Source organism: Melanotaenia boesemani, chromosome 19 (assembly GCF_017639745.1).
Source record: "Melanotaenia boesemani isolate fMelBoe1 chromosome 19, fMelBoe1.pri, whole genome shotgun sequence".
NCBI lineage: Eukaryota > Metazoa > Chordata > Actinopteri > Atheriniformes > Melanotaeniidae > Melanotaenia > Melanotaenia boesemani.
In genome coordinates, this window is record NC_055700.1 from 16038999 (window position 1) to 16065006 (window position 26008).

The following is a 26008-nucleotide window of genomic DNA, read 5'->3' on the forward strand; positions in this document are numbered from 1 at the left end:
ACAACAAAACTAAACAAACATGTTGGTGAGTGATTAACTACTTCTTTCCTTTGCTGGTAAGATTGGTCCCAGTAGTATTGTTTATTTATTTATTCTTGGTCATACTTTTCTTTGTTTTCTTTTGTCAGCTGTGTTGGAGGTGATTCTGCACCTAACCCATCAGTGCCACTTAGTGGTAAACAAATGCACTGAATAAATTACTGCACAGTGAGTGAACATTCACTACATCAGGCATTATGAACTGCTGAAATAACAAGCTTAACCTTTAAAAACTCCAGTTGACGTACTTGTATGAAAGTAATACCCATTGCATAAATAGTTACCTTTGACTATCAAACAATGAAGACTTTCAAATAGGTAGAGATGCAAAGTTGACCATCTGTGTGGTAGAAATGAAGAATATTTTTAAAAATCTGTTTCATTAAAAATCTGAAATCAGTTTGGATGCACAAATTTAATGCATCAGCTTTGACAGTATACAACATGCACATAATTTCTCCACTGTAGGAAAAAAGAGCTTTCAAGTATTGAGCAGTACAAAGACAGATATTACATGTGTGTTAGAGTTAAAAAAAAAAAAAAGGTATGCTACTTAGCAGAATTTAGAGATAATTGGACTGTAGAGACGTTCATTCATTCATTTTCTGTACTACTTAGTCCAATTAAGGAGTCAGGGAAGCTGGAGCCTGTCCCAGCAATTAACAGGCGAGATGCAGGATACACTCTGGACAGCCAGTCTATCGCAATTAACATAATTTCAGAAATTTCAAAAGCACACAAAGATTTCAGATAATTGATAAGTTAACAATAACAACAAACGATGGGCTGCACGTGGTGTGGTGGTTAGCACCACAGCCTCACAGCAAGAACCTCCCCCCAGCCGAGTCTGGCTCGACTGAGGGGAGGTTCAAGCTTGGGGGGTGGTGGCCTTTCTGTGTGGAGTTTGCATGTTCTCCCCATGTATGCGTGGAATCTCTCCGGGTTCTCCGGCTTCCTCCCACCATCCAAAGACATGCATGTTAGGTTAATTGGTCACACTAAATTCTCCCTAGGAGTGAGTGTATGTGTGAATGGTTTTTTGTCCCAATCTGTGCAGTCCCTTTGATGGACTGGTGACCTGTCCAGGTTGTACCCTGCCTCTCACCTGTTAAATGCTGTGATAGGCTCCAGCTTACCCGCATCCTGGAATGGACTAAGCAGTACAGAGAATGAACAACAACAAACAAAAATCTCTATCTCAAAAAATTATGTCATTAAAAAAATAAATGAATAAAAAAAATAAATAAAAATTCAACATGTTAAACGGCACAAAAAGTAGAAAATAAAAACTTTTCTTCAATGCAGTTTTTTTTTATTTTTATGTTTTGTTTTGTGAAATATTTTGTTTTCTGAAAAATATTGAGTTTTTATTTCATACCAGCTCAACTAATTTTGCTGCATCTTTATACTAAGCTAAGCTAAGCTAAACTAAGCTAAGGTCCAAATTGAGTCATACACTGAGCTGGGGACTGTATTAAACCTCCTCTAAGGACAAATACATTATCAAAAATGTTAAAATATCCCGTTTAATCCTTATTTTAGTTTAATCACAGGTATATTTCACTCCTGTTCACCAGGTACCTTCCTTCTTGTCTGTCACACCTGTGGCTCATCAGTTCACAGCCTCTTGTGAGTCTGCCTCCATAGCTGCTTCTCATCAGCTCTAATTAGTCTCATGTGTTATATTAGCAGGTTATTACATCACACTGTACTTTTTATAAAGATGTTGTAATGTTTAAAATAATTATGAGTTCCTGTTTATGAAAAGGCTGTTTTGATCATTTTGTAACAGTGTTTGAATTACACTGGGGTTTGGGGGGAGCCTTTTGTTACTGCAACTGCACAAGTCAAGTGCATGTGCATTTATATATATTATATTATATATTACAATATTACATATAGGCCTATTAGTGCACAGTCAAAATATGGTTGCTGCCAAAAACATTCTGCTACTACTGTATGCAGCTGATACAATCAGAAAAATAATGCATAGAGTACAAAGTTATTAGTCATGCCATAAAAATGTCTGACTTTGGCATCCTCTCTGTGAGAGAAGCTGATTTTGGGCTTGCAGGTGTTTTGTCACAGTAGTGATCTGAATCCACAAAAAACACCCTTTTTATTTATAGAGATTCATACTTTGTTAAAGCTTTATATTTAGAATATTTATCATCAGGTGTCCGTACACAAGGTTATGCTACAGAATGTGAGTGGTTGTTTGTCTCTGTGTGTTGGCCCTGCGATGGACTGGGGACCTGTCCAGGGTGTACCCTGCCTCTCGCCTTCTAATTGCTGGATAGGCTCCAGCTTCTCTGAATTGGACTACACATATAGAAAATGAATGAATGAATGAATGAATATTTACATTTATCACCAGTAGCTTAGCTCTAACCATAAACCTGTTGTTGTTTTACCATGAGGGAATCTATGATTATGCAAATTCCTGTCTCAACCTTTTCACTGCTTTGACAGTTTGCTTTTCACCCTCCAAAAATCATGGCAGCTGCCCTCTCTTTCTGTGCCAGCATTGAAGCGGCTCATAGATGATTCTGAGTCCATGAAGCATGACACTGTGCGGCAACAACTGTTAGTTGAAGAGAGAAAATGAGTATTCATGCTTTCACTTATCCTTTAGCTAAATGAAGCAACCAATTGATGAAGCTTGAGGGTCCATCAGGATGTTTTACTCTTCATGATTAGTAAGTGTCTCTTTTTTTTCATACTTTTAAATTTTAAAATGTTGTTTATAGGAGCTCTGTTCTGTAATTAGTTCCTGCAATGATGAGTCAGTGTTTCACGTGTTAAAATGCATGTCAGACCCTGTAACCTGCAGGTGGTGTATCCAGTCAGGAATAAACTTAAATGGCAACATATCTGAAGCAGCTCAAATAATTTTTTGAGGTATCAAGGACGTTAAAAACCATTTAAATTGTACGTGTAAGTCACAAATAAACTAACTGTTTAAGAAAAAAAGAAGAGAACATTATAACTCTTATTTACATCCTATCCCCCTTTTTTTTAGCCTACCTTCCATGGTTCTGTGATCTACAATGTAACTGGTATAACATCAGACATTACGCAAATGCACACGAGCCATCTCACAGCAGGTGAAGCTCTCCTCTGGGTTCGCGTGCCTGCATGTGTTTTGCTGTGTGAGCGCTGCACTCGGTCCTGCGTGCGAGCGAATCGCTGCAGCAGCATTTAGACATTGTGTTTATAAAAAGTCACACCGCCGCTATCAAACAATTATTTTCTTTCCTTTTTCCTTTTCACTTCTTCTTCTGCTTTTTTTTTTTTTTTTTTTTTTTTTTTGAGTCTTCCGATAAAAACCAGCGCTCATCAGCCTGCTCTTCTAGGTGTTTGATCAGGAGTAATGGACGTCGCTCCAGCTCTTTGGTTCCTGCTGTGGGGTCTGAGCGTTTCTCTGGCGGGCGACTGGGAGCTTGTAGACACCACTTTTTCTCACCCCGAGGATGCAATCGATTACAAGGATCCCTGTAAAGCTGGTACCGTGCGTTTTAGCTTCTATAAGTCTGCTGATAGTGGACGATTGATGTGTTTTAGTCCAATTAATCCTAATTACTAACTGGTGGACTTGTAAGATAAAACCTTTCAAAGTGAAATGCATCTCTATAGTAAAGATGTTGAGACAGAAGAAAGTTCAGGATTAAATATAAGGTTAGTTTATATTAGTACAGTAATGTTAATTTTGTATGCAAGTAACAATGGAACTCTCAAAAGACAACATATTGGAGCCTATAAAAATCTAACTGAAAGTATTACATAGTTAAAAAGTGCAACACTTGACTCCAAAATGTAGAGAAAACATAAAGTGGCATAAAAGTTGAGAATAATGATACAAAGCACAAACAGCTGAATGAGAGGTGGAAATTAAGTGGTTGCACAAACATGAAGACCCTGAATGTTTCCGTTCAGATATTGCTCATAAACATAGATAAAACTGATGAAGAACAGATCTTCTTTCAGTAAAGATGGAACAATTCGTTGCAGGGCACCGCTGCATTAGATTATACTGCAAATTAAAACATTTTAAAGTCAGATGTAATTTGCTCTCTTACATAAATTGAATATAGAAGCAGTTTTTCTTTTCTTCTTGGAGAATAAGGTTTCACAAGTTTACAATAAAATTATGTAGAATGTTTAATTTTTTTTCAACCACACACAAGCCATTAGTGGTGATACCCAGATTCTGTGAGAAGTTATAAAAAGGTAGCTAATTGCTCCTAATGCTTGAAAAATGGGCAAATCAAGTGGACTATTATATATTCATGATATTGTCTCATTTTAATAGTATTACCATACATTAAGTGGCATTCTGTTGTTTTTTTCTTATGTTTAAGTTGAGATTGAGACAATGTACTGAGACTGTTAAGTTTAGCTGACATTTATGTTTCCCACAAACTTCTTTGTGCAAATATGGGATGTTTGTTTCTCAGATATACTGTAGTATAAACATAGAGTAACATCTAATGGATTCCATTTAGTATCTATAGTATATGAAATTAAAATTAATATTAGTGAAGTACATTTGCTATTCTATTCCATCTAAGGGGTCATGAATGTGTTGAATGAAAAAATAAATAAACAATATATAAACAAATATATATATATATATATATATATATATATATATAACAGACATTCTGGTAAAAGAAAAAAAAGAAAGAAATTCAGGATACTGATGAAGTTTCAAATCATGCCTTATCATTAAAGAGTTAAATGTCCTAACATGTAGCAAAGTATGCATGGTTAGATTAATTCTTCCATTGTGACAAACTGTGTACTTATTTTTTCCATCATCCAACATGGCAAACAATTTACTCGGATAATTAGGGTGGCTCCAGCAGGTTTGGGTTTCCTTTTTCACTTGTGACTTCAGGAACTTTCAAAACACACCACTCCTCCACTCCAAGGCAGTTGCCTGGAGACTAGGGTTCACTGAGGCCGTGCCAGCTCAGTCCTCGGCTGGACGCCGGTAAAATCCCTCTGGCCGTGGGGCACGGAGTACACACTGCAGGGGTAACAGTCATTTACAGTCACTCTTTGCATGAGTGAGTTTACTTCAAAGGCAGACCCAGGGTCCGCCGCATCCTCTCATTTGTACTTTTAAAGGTTGTTGCATCACACGCCTGAACTCCGAGCAGCTCTGCTCCGGTGAGCAGCTCTGCTTGTACAGTATGGCTGTCAAGCTGGAGGCTGAATGTTTAGCCTTTAGAGAAAGGAAACATGATTCGATGGTGTGTCAGCTAGAAATTTTCCAAATTATCATTTTAAAATTAAACATGTTTTTTTTAACCTATCTATCTATCTATCTATCTATCTATCTATCTATCTATCTATCTATCTATCTATCTATCTATCTATCTATCTATCTATCTATCTATCTATCTATCTATCTATCTATCTATCTATCTATCTTTGGTATATATATATGTACCATTGGTACATTGGTGCATTTCTTACATCAGAATGAACGTTTGCTCAGCATTTAGAGCATTTCTCAAAACAATAACTACAAACTGCAGAACCTAGTGGATAGCCTGCAAAAGCAAATTACTTGCTAAAAATAGATAGTTCGTTCCTTAAAAGCAAGTATATAAAACTGTCAGAGCCATCAAAATAAAAAGTCCTGTCACCATTGAGTACAAACAAGGTACTCCAATGGCTTTGTAATGTTTCCATTACAACAGTCTAATTTGTGTTTTTGAATACAAAAAGTCACATCTCTGAGACACTACCTGAAAATGCCCAAGACAGTGCTACACACAATATATACAGCTATTTTAAAACTACTGTAAAATTATTTGTTAAGGTTAATTGAATACATGACAGAATACATTTGTTTCGCATTTTAACTTCATACGCTCATTGCTATCTTGTAGTAATTTGTTCACAGAATCATGCACAAAAAAAAGAAGAAAAAAACAAAAAAAAAAACACAAACAAAAAAAAAAACACTAAATAAAACATACATACACTTCAGCTACTTATATACAACAAACTTAATGTAAGTATCAACCCTTGGGTAGAGTTGTGCACAACTGTAAACAATAGTACTGTAACACTACGTATATATTACTGTGGACAAAAGACTTATTGGTTACAATTAAAGCTTCACACACCTCCTAATCAGTGAAAGCTCAGGGTCAGCTGACTGCAGTTGTTTAATTTAGAAGTCATTTCAGAAAATATTATAAAGAAATGTTAACTAGTTGATAACTAGTGTAACTCCTTTGTATGTAATGACTCAAGCAATGAAATGATGATTATTAGTTTGGAGATTGACTGTTCTGCACTTGTAAAGTAAAGTTAATTTTGACTGATTTGTACAAATGATAATGTATAATGTAATGAAATAACAGAATTCTATGAAAGCTAATGCTACATGTCCAAAATCATTTGTAATTTGATGAATGCAGTGGGAAATGCTACTCTGATGTGCACAAATAGCTAATTGTTGGAGTTTGAACTAGTTATGAGAATGATAATTCTGATGTGAGAAATGCACCAAAGCAACTGAAAAAGCTGTAAAGCTGCAGCAAAGGAGGTTAATCAAGACTTAAAAGTCAGTGATACCGATTTCTACAGGAGGCTCAGCATTTCTTTATTATTCAATACCTCCTTGTTTTTTAAATGAAGAGCTGGAAAATAGGGGTCCTAAACTTTTGACTCATACACTATATGTGGGAAAAGAATATGAATGTACCTCTTTTAATTTTTTTTTTATTTTTATAATTTTTTAATTATCTTTTCACTTCATTTTAGTTATTTAGACTCTTTTTTTTGTACTTTTTGTTTTTACATAAAAATCCCTTTCCAAAAATAATTCTAAAAATGAATAAATAAAACATTAAAATTACACATTGCAAGCCGAAATAAAGTTATGAATATTTTTGCCAGCTACTATACATCCTGCCAACAAAGTAGGATGTCAGCATGTAATTTATACATTTCACTTTTCAAAAGTTTGGTTTATTTTTCACAGATTTTTATATCAACCAATATCTGTGTTTATATTTGTGTTTGACTGTCTGCATAGCTGCCTTTCTGGGAGACATTGCACTGGATGAAGAAGACCTTCGGATATTCTATGAGGCCAAAAGCAGTAATGAAGCACAACACAATGATCGCACAAACTCAGGTTTCAGTAGTTCTTACAATATGAGTGATTAAGATGGCTTAAACGATAATAAATACTAATTATTTTCTGTACTCAACAGATAACATTTCATCTTCAAATCAAAACATCCAGAGAGCTACAGACAAGCAGCGTCAGCGCCGCCAGAGAAGAGCAGCGACCTCCAGGCCTGAGCGAGTGTGGCCGGATGGCATCATCCCATATGTGATCAGCGGGAATTTCAGTGGTGAGTTCTGAAGGTAGACTCCCATCTGTTGTTGCAGTGGCACAGCTTGGACAATTAACACTAAGTTTCTTTTCAGGCAGTCAGCGGGCCATTTTCCGTCAAGCAATGCGTCACTGGGAGAAACACACTTGTGTGACATTCACAGAGAGAACAACAGAAGAGAGCTACATTGTTTTCACCTACAGGTCTTGCGGGTAAGTTTAAAGTACATTAAAACTTTTAACAAAGTTTAAATGTTCACCAATTTCCTAAAAGAACTGCATAGCAAAAGTTGAAGGTCAGAGAACATCACACAACATCAGCAGTGAGTTTATGGAAACACTTGTTGCTGCCCATCAATCTGAAAAGAGTGATGAGGTCATTTACAAACAGTTTCGAGACAATAAGAACAAAGATTATTTACACTTTGAAAACATTTCAGATAGTTGGCAATCTTCCCAGGAGTATGTTCCAGCAAGTTCACCTCAAGTTCAGATTATATTGTAGCGGCGTCCACAGTCGCTGGAGAGTCAGAGGATGGTTCAGTCTATTTCTATGATGCATTGTTGGTTTCCTAAATAATGCACATAGATTTGATGCACTTCTCCGTTTATTAAACATTATTCACAGTTCATAAGCATAATGTAATGGCTAGGATGCAGTATTAAACTTGTTGAACATAACAAGACAGCATTAGCAAATCTAAGCGCATTTAAGCAAAGCAAATGCGCTTAGTCACACGCAGCAGTCCCATGGGTTCATTGTCATGTCTGGTTTCCTGTTTATTTTGTTTTATTGTGTCCTGTTTTGTTTCCTGTTCATCATTCACTTCACCTGTTCTCTATTAGCTCCTAACGCTTGGTTTCTGTTTCATTTTGCCAGTTCATTGTAGTCTTTTTGTTTTTGTAAGATTAGTGCATGTAATTAATATCTTTATTCTGCACCCGTTTGCCTTCCACCTCGTCTGCCTGTATTTGGGTCCTCTCATCCACACCTCAGCCTTGACATATGTAGCCCTCCACTCTCTGGCCAAACCTTTGTCACTGACTGATAACCCTTTCTTGACAGTTAACCCTTCACCAACCACATCTGAGTGACCCCATGCTCCACACCACCATGGCAACCAAATAAAACATACCCTCCCCCCAGTGATTATTACCCTAAAACAATATTTATGGCTCCTACATGTACATTGATCAGAGAAACTCCACAAAACCAGAGACCGACATGTCAGACTTGAAAAGGCTCAGTTATCACATTAAATATTAAAACGTGAGAGAATAATTAGAAAAGATTAAACAAGTATGACTTTTTCTAAACAAAAGATATCAGTCACATCAGAACAAACTGACTTCTAAAGCTATGTCCTTTGACTGGATGAGACCGAGCTTGAGATATTTGGCTACAGTGCACAGTGCCACAGTTGGTGAAAACCAAAGCATTTCAGCACAAAAATCTCATAGCCAATGTCAAGTAGTGGAGGAGTGATGATATGGGCTTATTTTGCAGCCACAGGACTTGCACACCTTGCAATAATTGAGCCATTAACATTTCTGTATGGCAAAGAATTGTAGAGCTGAATATGAGGCCACCTGTCTGACAGCTAAAGCTTAGCTCCAACTGGGTCATGCAACAGAACAACAATCCCAAGCACACCAGGAAATCTACAACAGAATGTCTAAAAAGGAAAATAATCGAGAAGCTGCAACGACCAAGTCAAAGTTTAGAATTTAACATGATTGAAATGTGTTGTTTTTGGACTTAAAGGGAGCTACACATAAACAAGTGCCTGCAAACCTCAAGGAAGTGAAGCAAAATTGTAAAATAACAGTAGGTTAAAATTCCTTCATAATGATGTGAGACTGGTAACATTTCCTGCATCTGATAAAAATAACTATTTCAAGTGATTGCTGCTAAAGGTTTTCTACAAGCTACAGTCATGTGGTGTACTTGGTTTTTCACAAACTGCTTCTGCATATCGGCTTCATTTTAATTAGATAATGACAAGTTATTAAAGAAATACTTAAAAAGCTTACTAGAAGTATTTGATATGCGCTACAGTGAGAGTTAATGGATGATCTAGAAATGAACTGAACTCCAATGCATAGGTCTAGACATGCAGTCCACTCATAAAACATAATGTATACGGGGATTACTTGTGTAAATCTGTTGTTTTCTTACTAGTCTCTGCTTAATGACACACATGCTTCCCACATGCATGAGAATAGTGAGAAACAAAAAAGCTAAATATGTAAACATGTCACCAGACACACATTAGATTTTAGGTAAAGTAGATACCAACTGTGTTGCAGTGATGATATGGCAGTGTTATAATAACTCTGTGGAAATGCTGTAGACTAAAACTGTAGATGACTGTATAATTTATTATTCAAACAACAGAGAACTGCTCCTTCAGGATACGCTTGTGTTCAATTTGCAGTTGTTGCTCCTACGTGGGAAGGCGAGGCGGTGGCCCCCAGGCCATCTCTATTGGAAAAAACTGTGATAAGTTTGGCATTGTGGTTCATGAACTTGGGCATGTAATTGGCTTCTGGCATGAACATACACGACCAGACCGGGATGAGCACGTAAGCATCGTTAGAGACAACATTCAACCAGGTAATGTTACTGCTAGCCTGTCTTTGTGAATGAAAGCCTGTGCTTACTGATGCTCCAGATGCTTCTCTACTCACTGTCTGTGTACCAAAAGGACAGGAGTATAACTTCCTGAAAATGGAACCGGGTGAAGTGGACTCATTGGGAGAAGTGTATGACTTTGGTAGCATCATGCATTATGCAAGGAACACATTTTCCAGGTTGGCATCCATTTCTATATTTGGCTTCACAATTCATATTCCAAAAAGTTAGTGTTGTGGTAATGTGACTGCAAAGTTTTGTTCACTGTTGTTACACTGTGTTGGGCTTTCTGAACGCGCACACTTTCTTTTCATCTTTCAGCTTACTATGTGGCTCCGCTGGGCATTTATTAGTAAAAAGGGATTCACTATCCCCGCTTTAGCCTGCCTCTCTACCTGCCTTGTTTCTGACATTCTTAGTCAGGGATGAAGTGTTTTTACATACCATGCTGAACTTACAGGAGCTTCAAGTTCTGTCACATCCTTGTAAAATTGAATCTGACCTGGTGTTTGTCCTGTTATCCAATGTTACTCCACTGGAAACCTGCAAGGAATTGTTCTTTGATTGTTACAGAAATGGTTTCACCCGTGTGTCTTTTTTTTATTATTATTATTTTTGCCTCTTGCATGTTGTTAGCCCTTTGCTTTTCTCTGTGCTTTTTTTTTTTTTTTTTTTTACCCCTGTAACTGCTTCGCACGTCTAGGTCATGGAGCTGAGCCAAGCTAAATGAAGGCCTTGCAGTTTAGGCTTTGTTAAACAATTTGGGCTGGAGTGGCCTTTTTCTCTGGCATTCAGGAGCGGGCTCCACTGAGCTGGCTGGCACTGGCGACAGGCCCCTTTCAAAGCTCTCTGTTTGCACATGCCAGTCATTCATGGGTTCATCACCATGGGAACTGTGTGAGAGCGGGAGCTCTCTCCAATGAGAGATTATCACAATCAATAAAGTATCAAGGTGTTACACAGAAGGCAGATCTAATATATATATATATATATATATTACTGTAGTCACTCTTTCTGTTTGAACTTTTAAAAGTCTATGTTCATGTGTTGTTTTACTGGTTCCATGCTTGATGTCCACAGTCCTCATTATTTTTAGAATGAACTCCTGACATATGAGCTTTATCTGAAACAGAGGCATATTCTTAGACACAATCCTGCCCCGTTATGATGTCAATGGAGTCAGACCATCAATTGGACAGAGGACACGACTAAGTAAAGGGGATATTGCTCAAGCCCGGAAACTCTACAAATGTGCAAGTAAGACACATTGGATGCAAGAAAGCTGCACCTTGTTTGTGATAAAGGGGCAGATATAAGATTTTTTTTTTCCTTTCTGCTCCTTTTCATTTTTTAATTTGATTGACTTTCTGTTGATTTTATTTTGTGTAATTGGGTTGTAATTTAGTCAGTTTGCTAAAAATGAAATAAAGACCAAGACCTAAACCTTGACCTTGTAACTTTTAGCATTTTTCCAGGTTTATTACATGTTCTAAGTGAAGCTAAATCTACTGAATGTATGACAACACATAAAACAGAACCTCAAAAACTGTTTAAAAGAGCTCATGGTTCTGGGACTCTGTATATCCCTCCTGATGTTTCAATGTGAAATTGTGTGACAGGGTGTGGAGACAGCCTGCAGGAGAGTTCTGGAAACTTCTCTTCTCCTGGTTTTCCAAATGGATACTCAGAATACGCTCACTGTGTTTGGAGGATTTCCGTCACTCCTGGAGAAAAGGTGTCAAATACCTAAAAGCATTAGCTCCACAAGTATTAAACCAGACCAATAACTCATTTTATGAAAGTCAGTATCCTCTTGTGTTTGTTTTCTGTAAATAAACTGCACATGTGGCAAATATGGTGAGTTGATTACATGGACAAAGACATGTAGATTCTTGTATTGAGTCCAGCATTGAACCAAATATTCTGCTGTGCCTTTTGAATTTCATCTTCAATCTTTCTTGTCTCCTCATCTGCACTGTGTCTCAGATTGTCCTTAATTTTACCTCCATGGACCTCTTCAGGAGTCATTTGTGCTGGTACGACCACGTAGAGGTGCGAGATGGGTTCTGGCGAAAAGCTCCCCTCAGAGGTTTGTTTTATACCTGCGTCATATACGCACTGTGAAGTACTTGCTGTCAACTTCTGATGTGCTTTGGCAGGCCGTTTTTGCGGGGACACGCTTCCAGGTCCAATTATCTCTACGGACAGCCAACTGTGGATTGAATTCAGAAGCAGCAGCAGTTGGGTGGGAAAAGGCTTTTCAGTTTTTTATGAAGGTACGACATTGACAGCAAGACAAATTTCATGCACACTCCATATTTAGTGAATCATCCGTATGTGTCGGTATACTTTACAACTTCTCCACAGTATTGTAATCCTTCACAGTACACGTGTTTCTCCACTACATTTAAGATTATTCCAACAAATGAAAATTGGGTTTGGCATTTCATTAGGATGAAATTAAAACAATCTTTACAGGTCAGTAACAAAATATGTAGAAAATGAGCATCTGTGTATGTGGAACTGTCAGCATTGAAGACATAAATGTATATAATAAATTATATACCTATAGTATTACTTAAAGATCAAATCCACAGAAATCGTGGACTTGTTTTTGTGGCGTAATTCAAAAGGCCAGTGTTAATGATGCTCCAGGTGTGCTACAGTGCGACTTTTCTGTGAGGCACCTTTAATGCTGAATTATACACAGGTTTTGGGGCAACCTGCTGCCATTCAGACAACCTTTTCAGGAAATACCTTGTTTATTTAATGAGCACAGTGCTGAACATGTTATAACAACATGGCGCTGGCCTGTCTGCAGTCCAGACCTGTCATCCATTATAAATATTTGGTCTACCATGAAGCTAAAAATGCCATAAAGTAGACTCTGGGCTCCATTATTTGCCAAGGAATTATCCTTGATAAAGGAGCTTGATTATGTTTGCTTTGCCAATCCTAACCTTCCATTGATGTTTACTTTTTAACAGAGCACAACAGAGTTGTAGAAACTGAATTGTAGAAAACTCTGAAAAGATTGTGAATGGAACATGCAGTCATTAATCTCACATCTCACCTCATGTGCAGCCATGTGTGGGGGAGAGGTGAAGCGCGACAGTGGCCAGATCCAGTCGCCCAATTATCCCGATGACTACCAGTCCAACAAAAAGTGCGTGTGGAAGATTACAGTAGCAGAAGGGTTTGATGTTGGCCTCACCTTTCAGTCTTTTGAGGTAAAATCAGTAAATGTTATGACACAGTAATTAATATAACAATCATTGCTGCTAACAGGCGAAAAATAATTTTTCAGGTTTAATCTTAATTATGTAATTATCTTTAAAAAAACTTACCTGTTGTCACTGTATCTAAATCTCAGTGTTTCAATTTCTAAAGCAGCAAAAATAAAACTTGTAATTATAGCATGCAAATCTCTTTAAAAACTAGTGAGAGACCAGATAAGGCCTTAACAGACTGAAAATGCTCAACTGCTGCATTATCTGTTGTACTTAACTTTTGTTAGTAATCCTAATTTCCCACACTGCGACTGCAGATTGAGAGACACGACAGCTGTGCCTACGACTATGTGGAAGTGAGGGATGGGAGTTCAGAGAGCAGCCCCCTGCTCGGCCGATTCTGCGGCTATGACAAACCGGACGACATCAAAAGCAGCTCCAACCAGCTCTGGCTCATGTTTGTATCTGATGGATCGGTCAACAAAGCTGGATTTGCAATCAGCTTTTTTAAAGGTCTGAAAGTCCTTTCAGTAACAAACTCTAGCAGTGAGAGGTTTTGGGGTTGTTTTTGTTCACATTCATTTGAGCCTGTAAACCACTAACTGACATTTTTCTTTGGTTAGAAATGGACGAATGTGCCACACCTGACAATGGGCACTGCAAGCAGCGCTGTCTGAACACGCTGGGAAGCTATAGATGTGCATGTGATCCTGGATATGAGCTAGCAGCTGACAGACGCAGCTGTGAGAGTGAGTGTAGAGCCTGACCACTTTAACATGTCTTTGTCACTGCTTCAAAATATGAGGTAAAGCTTTCCTTCTTACTACAGCATATAATGTATCTAATGTCCCTTTTTTCATTGTAGCAGAGAGTTTAAACCATCATGGTTTGGCTCCTTATATTTAAGGCATTCATTTGTCACACAAAGATGTTGTAAAAATCTGCATTTTTTTTATAAAGTTGAGGATTACTGGGAAACTCTCCTATTTCACCACAAGATGGCAGTGCTTTCCTTCTACAGCAATTTAGAGGCAATAGCTTGATTCATACAAAATATTTTCTAAAAAATGTTGCTGCATTTCAAGAATGTCTCTAGTGGCTACTCATAATTTCATGTCACAGCAAGTTTATTTTCTGACCTTATTATTAATTTTCATTTATCATCCCACACACTTTAATGTTTACATATGATTTAAAAGAATTCAATAAAGTGTGATCTTTTCCACTGAAATTAGTATTTTTTACTTCCCACCAGCAGCTGCCTGTGGTGGCTTCATCACCAGTCTGAATGGCTCCCTCAACACCCCTGGCTGGCCTAAAGAATACCCACACAACAAGAACTGTGTGTGGCAGCTGGTGGCCCCCATTCAGTACCGCATCACCTTGGTGTTTGATGGGTTTGAAACCGAAGGCAATGACGTACGTTTTTCAGTAGTTTGTTTGTAAGGCGGTCACATTTCATCCTTACTTTTAGGGGGTGTTTCTGTGTTTTGTGTCAGGTGTGCAAGTATGACTACGTGGAAGTGCGCAGTGGGTTGAGCTCAGACTCAAAGCTTCATGGGAAATTCTGTGGAGCAGAGAAACCCGATGTCATCACCTCCCTTCACAACTCCATGAGAATAGAATTTAAGTCAGACAACACTGTGTCCAAGAGAGGCTTCAAGGCTCATTTCTTCTCTGGTGAGAAATTGATGTATTTTAGACATGAAGAATGTCTCAAACTCTGCAAAATATCTTTATTTATATTTATACTCTATTTAACATTAAAGGTTTTACTTGCAGGTTTTTGGCAACATGTTGTCACATAGTGTTCCATGTGCTAAACAAATTGAACTAGACTCCTTTGAACACCTACACAGATGTAGACGAGTGCTCCAAAGCTAATGGAGGCTGCCAGCATGAATGTGTAAACACCTTCGGGAGCTACAGCTGTCAGTGCCGCAGCGGATTCATGCTCCATGATAATAAACATGACTGCAAGGAAGGTACAGTATGTCTACTGCTAGCCTCTCACAAGTGGTGTTTAAAGGGTGCGCTAACCCTTTTCAATTCAAATTTTTTGATAACGATGGTGGAAAATGGAAACAGTCCCAGAGCAGACCCTTTTTAAAATACTGTATGTACTCACATAAGAAAGCCTTGTTACTATCTAAAGATAACCTCTGCATAAAGGCAATTAAGGATGTGGAAGACTTGTTTTTTCTCCATTTTTAATGGATGCCTTTTTCACAGGAAGATTTCTCAAGAAACCCCAAGAACTAGTGCTGAGAGAGAGGAAATTATGTAATGCAACTCTTCTTCCTCCCCCTGAAATGTTGTTTTGTTTTCCTTCAGCTGGCTGTGATCATGTTGTAAACACTGTGTCCGGCACAATCAGCAGCCCCAACTGGCCTGACAAATATCCCAGTAAAAAGGCCTGCACCTGGTCTCTGTCCACAACCCCGGGCCATCGGATTAAACTTGTATGTCATAACCCAGAGTAAAGGTTAGAAAAACTTTACTCTCAACATTCATTTCTAATTTTACTGACTTGCAGGTCTTTAACGAGGTTGACATGGAGGCTCATCTGGAGTGTGCTTACGACCATCTGGAGATCTTCGATGGGAGAGATGTTCGTGCTCCACCTCTGGGGCGCTTTTGTGGCACCAAAAAACCATCTCCTGTCATCTCCAGTGGAAACAGACTGTTCCTGCGATTTTTTTCTGACAACTCAGTGCAGAAGAGAGGATTTGAAGCATTATACAGAGCAGGTAGGCAAAGAAACCATAAAGCTACTAGACTGCTGCTTAAAGAGCCCATAAAAAAGCAAAATAGTATATTATAGAGAGCATAATCTCCTCAAGATGTGACATATAAGGAACAAGTTTGTTTTTTGTCGTGCTTATAAAGCTGCATTTTTTCCCCCTGACTTTTACGAGCTCCTCCATTTGACCCTCTAATTTTGTGGTTGTGAATTCCCAGAATGTGGAGGAAGCCTTAAAGCTGAGGTCAAGACAAAAGATCTGTACTCTCATGCGCAGTTTGGAGATAACAACTATCCCGGAGGCTCTGACTGTCTGTGGGTGGTTACTGCTGAGAAGGGTTATGGAGTGGAGATGATCTTCCAAGTGTTTGAGATTGAGGAGGAGACAGATTGTGGTTATGATTACGTGGAGCTATATGACGGCGCCGACATCAAGTCTCCAAGGCTGGGACGATATTGTGGATCAGGGGTAGGATGGTTAATATTGTGGATATTATGCAGTAAACACCCCTTAGGATGATATTTCAGTTGCCTTTCTGTCTGTCTCTCTTTTCCCTCAGGCTCCAGAAGAGGTCTACTCAGCTGGAGATGCCATTGTTTTAAAATTTCACTCAGATGATAGCATTGGTAAAAAGGGTTTTCATGCACGCTACACAAGCACAAAATTCCAGGACACATTACACACAAGCAATTGACTCTCTGAGACTTAACTGAGATTCCAGCTCTAACATTTAGTTGGTCACACCCACTTCCAGGCAAGGAGTAAATGCCTGTGTTAATACCACAAACACCAGCCCACATTCTTTACATTTACATTTGTTAGACTAAGTGAAAACACACAGAAAAAACACGTCTTTACTTCTTGTCATTATATAGCTGTATAGAGAAAAGTTGTTTAAATTAAGAAAGCAGAATGAGACTCACCACCTGTAATGAGCTGAATAAACTACTGTGTTAAGATGTAAAATGTATATATTGAGATATAGTTTGCTGTGAGTTTTAGTTTTTACATCCATTGTCTTTTTTTTACCTTCCGATACTGAAAGGTGGGTCAGTCTTTATGAATGAATGTAGTGCATTTTGATGTATTATACTGACTGACAAGTACATAAATATGGACAACTTGTACAACTGTTTGTTGTTCTTGAATCATAATCAGTTGGTTATTTATTATTTTACTCTGATTTGACTTAGGTTTGCCTGAGATATGGTTTACGTTTTCACATAGTGAATTCATATCTTCGATTGTTTGGATGAAGCTCCTTGATCTGAAAAGCGAAGCCACAAGAGGCAACCTAAAAGTGCAATTCCACAAATGGCCACTAGAGGCTTCATAACAATCTACGACTCATAAAGACCTCCATTCAAGTTCTTCTTTGAAATACTAAATTTATCAGTTTTTTACACAAGTTATTAAAGTCCAATTAGCTAGTTTCACTCCACTCTAATCAGTATGCCAATGGTCTTTCATAAATGATTTCATAAATAAACCAATATTAGGCCATAGAAAGGATCACTTGCAGCTCCACCCACTTGTCCAATAAAGGTCTACTCTGGCTCCAAAAATACCAAAATGAGTACAGTTAAATTCTGAATAAATGAAAGACTACTTCAATGCAGTCTGTACATCTCGTCCCTGTTAGCTGTTTTGATTTTTCACAGCCTAATAATGGAAACGTTAACACCAAAAAACTACTGTCATATGAAACTACTACATATTAACAATATTTTTTACTTTATTGATCCTGATTGGGAAATTTGGCTCATGGTACACTTGACCCTAGATTCACTAGCACAGTGGTTCTCAAATTGAGGGTGGGGACCCCCAATAGGATCACGAGATCATTTCAGGAAGTCACCAGATAATTGTAAAAAAATGTATAGCCTACATTTATCAAATAAAGTTGGGATTTTTACAAGGGCTGTCACAATTAGATCATTAATGAAGAGATAAATCTTTGAAATTTGTGCCTTAATTTGTTTACACATTAATGCATATACAACAAGGTTAGTACTTATGTCATATTAAAAATATGAATTTGACATTATAATCTGATTTTAGGCATTTGGTACTTTGCCACAGCAATGAACCACCAAAAACCAGTTTATTCTCCTTATTTGTGAAGATTCTGACAGGTTTCCATTCTTACATTAGTAGGATGACTGTAAGATGACCCATTAGGTACATCACACATTTAATTGCTAAGTCGTTGCGTGGATGTGGGGGTTGCGAACAACAACATATTTTATTTTGGAGTATTGGCTCGAGAAGAACCACTGATATACAAAACCGCATTTGTAGAAACATTCACCCATACTGGTTAAAGTGGTTTACAAAGAAAACAACTGAAACGAAAGTGAAATTTTAAGTTTACATATATTTTTATTCTGTGTGATGTTGAATGTCCCCTTAACAAACATCAGGTTTGGATCAACTTGAGTTGACATTGCTGTCAATTCAGCCATCATAGTACAAAGATGTTTATTGCAGTGTGTGCTCTTAAAAAGACTATAAAACCTGACTTTCTTTTACAGGCAAAAAATAAAACAAGAAAACATATCCTCCATGATCCTTATATGGACCACATCATTAGATTATGACACCATATGAAATAACAAAAACATGTACATGTCAGCTACCTCATATACATCACACCAATGATGACACTGAGATGCCTCGCTTGTAGTTCAGACTTTTCTTCCATTACTTATGTACATCCCCCTGCAATGCTTTTACATACTAACGCCCAGTAAATATTTTGGTGTGTGTAAAAGCAAAGAACAGGTAGATTCCTCACATTCTGCCATCATAGTGACCAGTCAGTTTGGAGGGATCTAAAGAGACAGGAACTAAAACTGAGTGTTTTAGACACAAGGTGACAATGAGTTGCTGAAGCAATGGATGATATACAAAGAAAAATATGTTACATGAACATTAAAATGTGAACCATTTATACAAGACTTTAAAATCAAACTAACCTATAAAGAATAACACAGGCTTTTAATCTCACAGCCACTGTGTCATGGTTTTCATTGAAGCACAGCTTCTCTGAAATTAAATGTGTAGCAGATATAATGTACAAACTTAACGATGTGTTGCTAGTGGTACATACATTTGCTTTATCCATTTTACTAATCGACTGTATTTATTTATCTTTTCAATAGAAAGTTGACATTTTGTTTTTGCTTTTTAAATTTTCTTTTTCTTTTTCCCTTTTTCCCCTGTTTTGATCTTTAAATCTTTGGTAAGAAGACTTTTAGAGGCTCATTTTCATGCACCTTATCCAAGAAACCCAAGTTGAAGTAAGGGTACAGAGTCTCTGTGAATGTCTCCCTGAAGGTGTATAGGTGTGTCATGCTCTCTGCATTGTAAAAGGACACCAGACCCCTCTTGTAGTCCAGATAAACACCTATCCTGGCCAGTGGCTCCTCTAGGGACAGGACAGTTGGAGGGGATGTACCAGCCATGTACTGAATCCCATAAGAGAGGGAGAGAGTCCAGAAGCCATTTGCTGGAAGGGCTTTGATGACTCCCTTTCTGGGCACTGACTCCCGAGCCACCCCCACAGTCCAGACTGTGCTGCTGTAGACTTCAATCTCCCAGTAGTGGCGACCATGAGTGAAGCCTTGGCTTCCAAGCAGTGACAGGGCAGCATTGAACCTGTTGGGATTGTCCTGCACAGTGTGGTTGAAGGTCTGGTAGCGAACACAGGTGAGGGAGGACGTAAGGCTGAGCCAAGGATTGGCTGTGCTGGAGTTAAATGTGATGGCAGCTGGAACTACAAAGAAGGAAAATCTTTGATAATGTATGCTGGTTACAACATAGATGTTTTTCTGAGCAGTTAAGCCATTTGGAAGCCAAAGTGTTAGAACATTACCTGGATAAAGGCTTCCCTTCATGGATTTCCACACTCTGTACTGCAGGGGTCCTGCAAAACGACCCTCACATAGACTGGGTGGTGTAAACGCAGGTTTCTCAAACTTCAGAGAAGGCCTGCCAACAAAAGCAACGTCCAACAGTGAGTTAAGAGAACAAAAACAAGGCCTTTCAAGGATAAGCTAGTTAAACTTTTCTCACGCTCACCTCTGGAGCAGGACTTTGATGCTCTAAAATGAGACAGTGGAATAAACACAGGAAAAGAGACACAAAGACTGTAATTAGTTTTGTTGTATCTGAAAGAGGAGAAATCTTTTTCCACATTACATCAACATCTGAGCTCACGCTATCCCACCCTGTGGGATCTCCATGTGGCTGGGGGAAATTCCCGCAGCTGTAGCCAGAGCAAATATGGCCCTGTGCCTGAGCTAAACTCCTTATTCTTCAGATGAGTGAGTGAGATTACAGGGTTACATCCTGTCTGAGCTCACCAAGAGGAAAAGTCCTTTGTTTACTGTGTTGACTTTGCAATATGTTTCTATATAACATTCATAACAAAATGATCACAATGTTTATGCCCTATAAGAATAACTGAAGAAGAAACTGTGAGTGCTGCAGCTTGTTGGACACACTGGCACAGAAATGCACTTTTTGCAACATGAGTGGGAAAATATATATTTTCACTCTAAATTCTTCTTTTGTACTTCCTTTGTTTTCAAAGTGATAATTGCAGTTTTAGAAACAAATACTTTTAAAATCCTAAGGTATTGCTTAATCATCGCTACTGCTGACTTATCATGCTGTTAATAACTTCCAGATGATCTGTATTGAGTTTGTGTATGAGCTTCATTTCATGAACTCACCCGGAGCAGAGTAAACGGATCCTGCTCACTCAGTTTGTCCTCTATCTCGTGGACAGCCCTTTGCAGACGGGAGATCTCCACACACAACAGGGCCTTGTGCTCATCCAGGCGGATCAGCTCTCTCCGCTCCTCTGTCTTCAGCTTCACCTGCAGCAGCTTCTCTTCCTGATACAAGAACTGGTGTAGGTCGCTGAACTGGGCCTCGATGCGCTGCTTCAGATCAGCTGTGTGCTCCTGATTGGGTCGGAGATGAAGGACATGAGGCAGGTCTCTCCTTGTGTTTATATTTGACATCAAATGAGACACGTCATGGTATTTGTATCTCACCTTAAGCTTTTTAACCTCTTCCTCAGCTTCCCTGTCACACTGCAGAGCTGTGTTGAGCTCAGCTTTTAAGGAATCCATTGAGCTGTTTAGAGATGCCTGTCAGCACAGAAACACATTACTGCCCAGTGACTCACAGCAAATACAATGACACATCTGTTGTTGTGGCAAACGAATAACAGATTCATACAGAAACAGTGTACAAGGAGAAAGTTATTTTCTTCAGTTCAGACACCTGCAGGGTGGAGCACATGCAACAGAATTTTTTTTCCCCCTCAGACCCAAACAATCAGTTATATACAATGATACACTACTTTTAGTATTAACCGAAACCAAACATTTCCTGCAGATGCTTGATTAGGGAGAACTCACTCTGTATTTCTGTTCAGCCTCCTGAACACACACCAGTGTGTGATTTCTGTGTTCTTGGGACACCCCACACACCAGACACACTAGCTCCTGGTCCTCCTCGCAGTACAGCTTCAGCTCCTCCCTGTGTCTGTTGCAGCGGGGAACCGGTGTGGGAACCCTTTCCGTCACCCCCGCATCTGGGAGGCAGACTCCGGTCCCACTCTCCTCCAGGCCTTGACAGTAACTCTCCACAATGCTGGCAACAATACGATTGGGCCTGTAACTCTGTCCGGGGTATACCTTTCTGCACTGAGGGCAAGAGCCTGTGCCCCCCTGCCCAGGGCCCCGGGGTCCTGTCCAGTAACCTTCAATGCAACCATGGCAAAAAGTGTGATCACAGGGCAACGACACAGGCTGCTTGAAAAGATCCAAGCAGATGGAGCAGGTCAGATCTCTGCTGATTCTGTGTGCTGAGCTTCTGGCAACTTGTCCCGCTATGGCAGGCTGTCGCAGCTTTTCCATTGCTGTTTTCACAGCAAAGTCTCCTTCTTTAGGTTTCCAACTATTTTTGTCCTGCTTAATCCCTAGATTTAGCCTTTCCAAGTTCTGTAGATAAACTGATTGAAGTTTCTTCACTTCTTTCTGACTCTTGCTCATTCCTTCGCCTTTGTTGTTGCCTTTTGTTCTGACTGTTCAGCTGGAGCTCTACGTCCTTCCTCTCATGCAGAGTGCAGCTGCTCTCTTTGGCCTCCAGTCTTCCTGTTGACTGTGGGGGAAATGAAGGGGGTGGCGCAGAAGTAGTCTCAGCCTCCACATCAGATGGGGGATCTCAGTGCCCCCCCCTTTTCCCCGGAAACTGAGGCGGACCCTAAATTTTTTTTTCTTGGCACGTTTGATTTGTATAGTCTGTTCAGAAAGTCCCATTTCAATAAACTTTCAATCTGCTGTAGAGTAAGCCCAGAAAAATGTAAATTCATCATTTTATGCAACTGTGTGAGGGAGTGTATTTTATTGCATTGTTGTGTTTGAGACAGTGGGAGCAGCAAATCTATGAGTAGCTACAGATAACAAATTTCTTGCTACTTTTTATGACAGTGATGTTCACTCAGTGACCACTGAAGCATAAACAAGATCATTAAATATATTTAAACAATAAGAGAAGATGTATGTCATGAAGAGTGCTCCACCATCGACGAGAAATGCAAGCATCCAGTTAGCGCCCTTCACTGTTGTTCAGGACTTTGTAAACATCTGTACAGTAGCTTATAAAATAAAGGTGGAGCACTGACTGCATCTACTCTGTAATAATGTGTGATTTGTTGCATGCAACATAAAACCAAGATACGAGTACAACAAAATCTAGTTAATCACTCAGAAAACTAAACACAGACGGTTATTGTTTAATTAATAGTACATGATAAAAATAAATAAACACAATTACATTACATGAGCTTTCAAATTTAACTTGAGTGCTTAAATAATCCTCATGTGTGTAATAATAGATTGTAGTTTGTTCTTGCTGAAGAAGCACTGAGATTGTAAACAGTAGGACGAGGTCAGCAACTTAATTCTTCATACTTAATCGTGTAGAACATCAGCTCTGTGCTGGATGATATTATATTTCATTGTGTTACACATTAAGCAACCTTATTACTTATAGTTGTTATCAGTTGGTTATTTTATTGCTTTGATAGGATGTTTTGAACAATAGGGACATCTGCTGTTAGGACTGCAAACTAAACATGAATTTATTACATTGCATTCAGATGAATTAAATAAATTTGTGTTTATAATTTGGCCCTTTGTGAATAAAATGTTTATATTCTCATGAATATCTACTATTCAATTCATTTAAAAAAGATAAATCTAAACATAGTTTAAAGTTTAAAGAAATGTCTGTTGAAGAATATTGATTAAATGAAAATATAACCACAGATAATTCACCCAAATTCAAAATTCTGCAGATAATCTGTTTGATTTTAGAGTGAATGCTGCATCAAACCAGACAGTACAACAGTGGTCTCCTTAATGTAGGACTGGGGCGATTTAAACTAGCAATCGCTTGCTAAACTTCAGTAATGCAGCAATTGGTCATTACTTTATGACCACCTAATAGAGCAGCTTAATATTGCGTAGGTATTCCTCATGAATTGTAGTAATGAATATCTAATGTCATCCTGTAATTTGTGGTACTGGAACATTAGTAATAGAGCAATAGGTTCTGTAGGTTGTGGGTTGGGGTTTCCCCCCTCAGATCTGGGTGATAAATGAGCTGACTCTGTTTTATTTGAGCCTTTATATGCAGTTTATACCAGTCCTTATGTTGTCCTGCAGAGGGAGGCTGCCCCTTTAGGGAGGCATAAATGCGAGAGGTGTTACTAAAAATTAAATAAAATTTAATTTTAAAAAAGGAAAAGAGAAAAAACGTGAAAAATGAAACACTGTCTTAATAAGATGGTTTACAGGGGTCCTGTGATGCTACAAAGCAGAAAGACTAAAATCCAATTCATTCCAAAGGACTCCAATATTTCAGAAAAAAAATCACAAGATTCAACATTATATAGTATCTAAATGTTGTGTTTTAAAATCCTTTTCTGTGTCCTATGAGTGCATTTTTTTTTTATATTTAGCTGTTGTGTTTCATCAAATCCTCTTGTGTTTTGCATTTGAGGATATCAGCTGCTTCAAACAAATACAAACTATATTTACAGATACAGAAACTACTGTTCCCTGCAATAATACTGATAGCAGTAAGCCCACAAAAAAATCAGGTCGCATATAGAGTGTGTTGCATTAGTTATGATGTGCAATGAGTGGAAAGAGAAGACAGGCAGTAAGATATGAAACTTTTATCTGCTGTCTTCCATGTGTACCAAAGCTGTAGAGAGAAATACGTAAATGATGGCACACAGTGCAATTAACCTCTAATCTTTAGTGCTTCCTAATAATGACGACCATGAACAGCATCCTCAAAGCTGCTCAGGGCTACATGTACATAATGAACACAGGGGAGGGATTAGGAATGTTGAGTTAATTAAATCATTAAAGCGCCTTGACGTTATGACTCCTGTCAGCCCCATCTGTTAAAAATTTTAGTGGAGTGCAGCAAAGGTAAATTAAGAAGTTATGCTGTGCTACAATTTCCTGAGTTTAAAAAAGAAAATTGAAATAAAGCTACAAATGTTTGTCCAGCTGTATGTACAGTAAATCCATGTTCCATACACAGAAGCAGAGCGCTGTTGATTATTCCACCCAATTTTTTTGTCAAAGCTCTGCGGACTCATTGATGGCAGCACTGAAGAAACAAACAGGAAGTATGGGGCTGCAGGGACGAGCTGGGGGACGAATCTGTCCAAGAATTCAAGGAAATACTTCCTGATCCATAAAGTGTCTCAGTGCAGCATGGACAAAATATTTCAAACAGAGACTGAAATTTTTGTCTCTTCTTTAGCTTTATTGCACAAAACATTTAAGTAAAGTCCTGCAGTGTAAACATAAAGAAACCTTGACTTCTGCCTTTGTCTCTCGTCTGTCCAGCCTCACCTGCACCGAACATGAAGACATTGTTAATATCAAACACTAACACATAGTTAATATGTATACTCTATTTAATGGATATATTACCAATAATATACAAATCAACAATACATTTTTTAGCACACAAATAGATTAGTAGCCATGGATATTTGTGGCACAGCCGAGACAAGTGTGAATTAGTGTATGTACAGTCATGCATGTGACTGTTTGTGGGAAATTCTGGAAAAAAAAAAGAAATTAAATATTTATGAGAAAAGAGAGTGAATAAAAGAAAAAACCTTTTTACAGACACCCACACAAAACCTCACTGAGAACATCTGTGCTGTGCACACACCTTCAATTAAACCACAACTCGAGTGTAAAGCAACAAGCTCTGGAGGCTCTGTGAAACTTGAGGCTTAAAATAACTTCAATGTCTAAAAGAGTGAGACGAACTGAGGAGGAGAGGAAGCACAAGGACAGACATTATGGAAAAACAGTATGTTATTGCATAGTGTGGTTGTAAAGACGTTATAAAGAGGCAAGGCATGTTTATTTGTATAGCACATTTCATGTACAAGACAATTGCTTTACCCTAACAGTAACAGCATTAAAGCAGGGTGCAGAAAGCAAAAAAAAAAAAAAGCATTAAAAACAAACTTTAGAAAAATAATAAAATCAATTTAAAAAGCTCAAACAAGATAGATAAAATGCAAGAAATGAAAGTTTCAGTGTTCCACAAAAAAGGCAGCAGCAGAATTTGATTTAAAACTCTTGAGAGTTTCAGCCAATCTGCAGTTTTCTGGGAGTTTGTTCCACATGTGAGGAGGACAAAAGTTGAACGCTGCCTCTCCATGTTTAGTTCAGACTGGGAACAGAAAGTAGACCTGACCGTGATGACCTGAGGAATCTGGTTGGTTCATAACGAACCAGAAGATCCTGAATGGATTTTGGTCCCAAACCATTCAGTGCTTTGTAAACTAACAGCAGATTTTTTTTTAAGTCAATTCTTTGACAGACAGAAAGCCAGTGTAAAGAGCTGAGGACTGGAGTTATATGATCCA

At 38.4% G+C, this 26008-nt stretch overlaps 2 protein-coding genes across 4 annotated transcripts; one reads left to right on the plus strand and one right to left on the minus strand.

Moving 5' to 3' along the window:
- Nucleotides 1-2700: 2700 nt before the first annotated feature.
- LOC121629892 (bone morphogenetic protein 1-like) lies at nt 2701-17108 on the plus strand. Of its 3 annotated transcripts, none has more exons than XM_041969791.1 (21): nt 2701-2738; nt 3396-3545; nt 7100-7201; nt 7281-7424; nt 7501-7618; nt 9844-10022; nt 10114-10219; nt 11173-11297; nt 11660-11775; nt 12027-12129; nt 12200-12316; nt 13125-13270; nt 13588-13783; nt 13894-14019; nt 14526-14689; nt 14770-14950; nt 15130-15255; nt 15605-15732; nt 15807-16020; nt 16232-16482; nt 16574-17108. In XM_041969791.1, exons 2-21 carry the CDS (start codon nt 3413-3415, stop codon nt 16706-16708), a joined length of 2910 nt encoding a protein of 969 aa, XP_041825725.1. In that variant the 5' UTR covers nt 2701-2738; nt 3396-3412; the 3' UTR covers nt 16709-17108. The 3 variants fall into 3 exon arrangements, with proteins under 3 accessions (XP_041825725.1, XP_041825727.1, XP_041825726.1); XM_041969793.1 differs by having other exon boundaries at nt 14529-14689; XM_041969792.1 differs by lacking the exon at nt 2701-2738 and having other exon boundaries at nt 3382-3545.
- A 1268-nt stretch (nt 17109-18376) lies between these two features.
- trim69 (tripartite motif containing 69) lies at nt 18377-22234 on the minus strand. Its single transcript, XM_041969795.1, has 6 exons — nt 21450-22234; nt 21081-21176; nt 20754-20987; nt 20098-20120; nt 19892-20007; nt 18377-19792 (listed from the first exon to the last, which is right to left on the minus strand). Exons 1-6 carry the CDS (start codon nt 22083-22085, stop codon nt 19248-19250), a joined length of 1650 nt encoding a protein of 549 aa, XP_041825729.1. The 5' UTR covers nt 22086-22234; the 3' UTR covers nt 18377-19247.
- Between the last annotated feature and the right edge of the window lie 3774 nt (nt 22235-26008).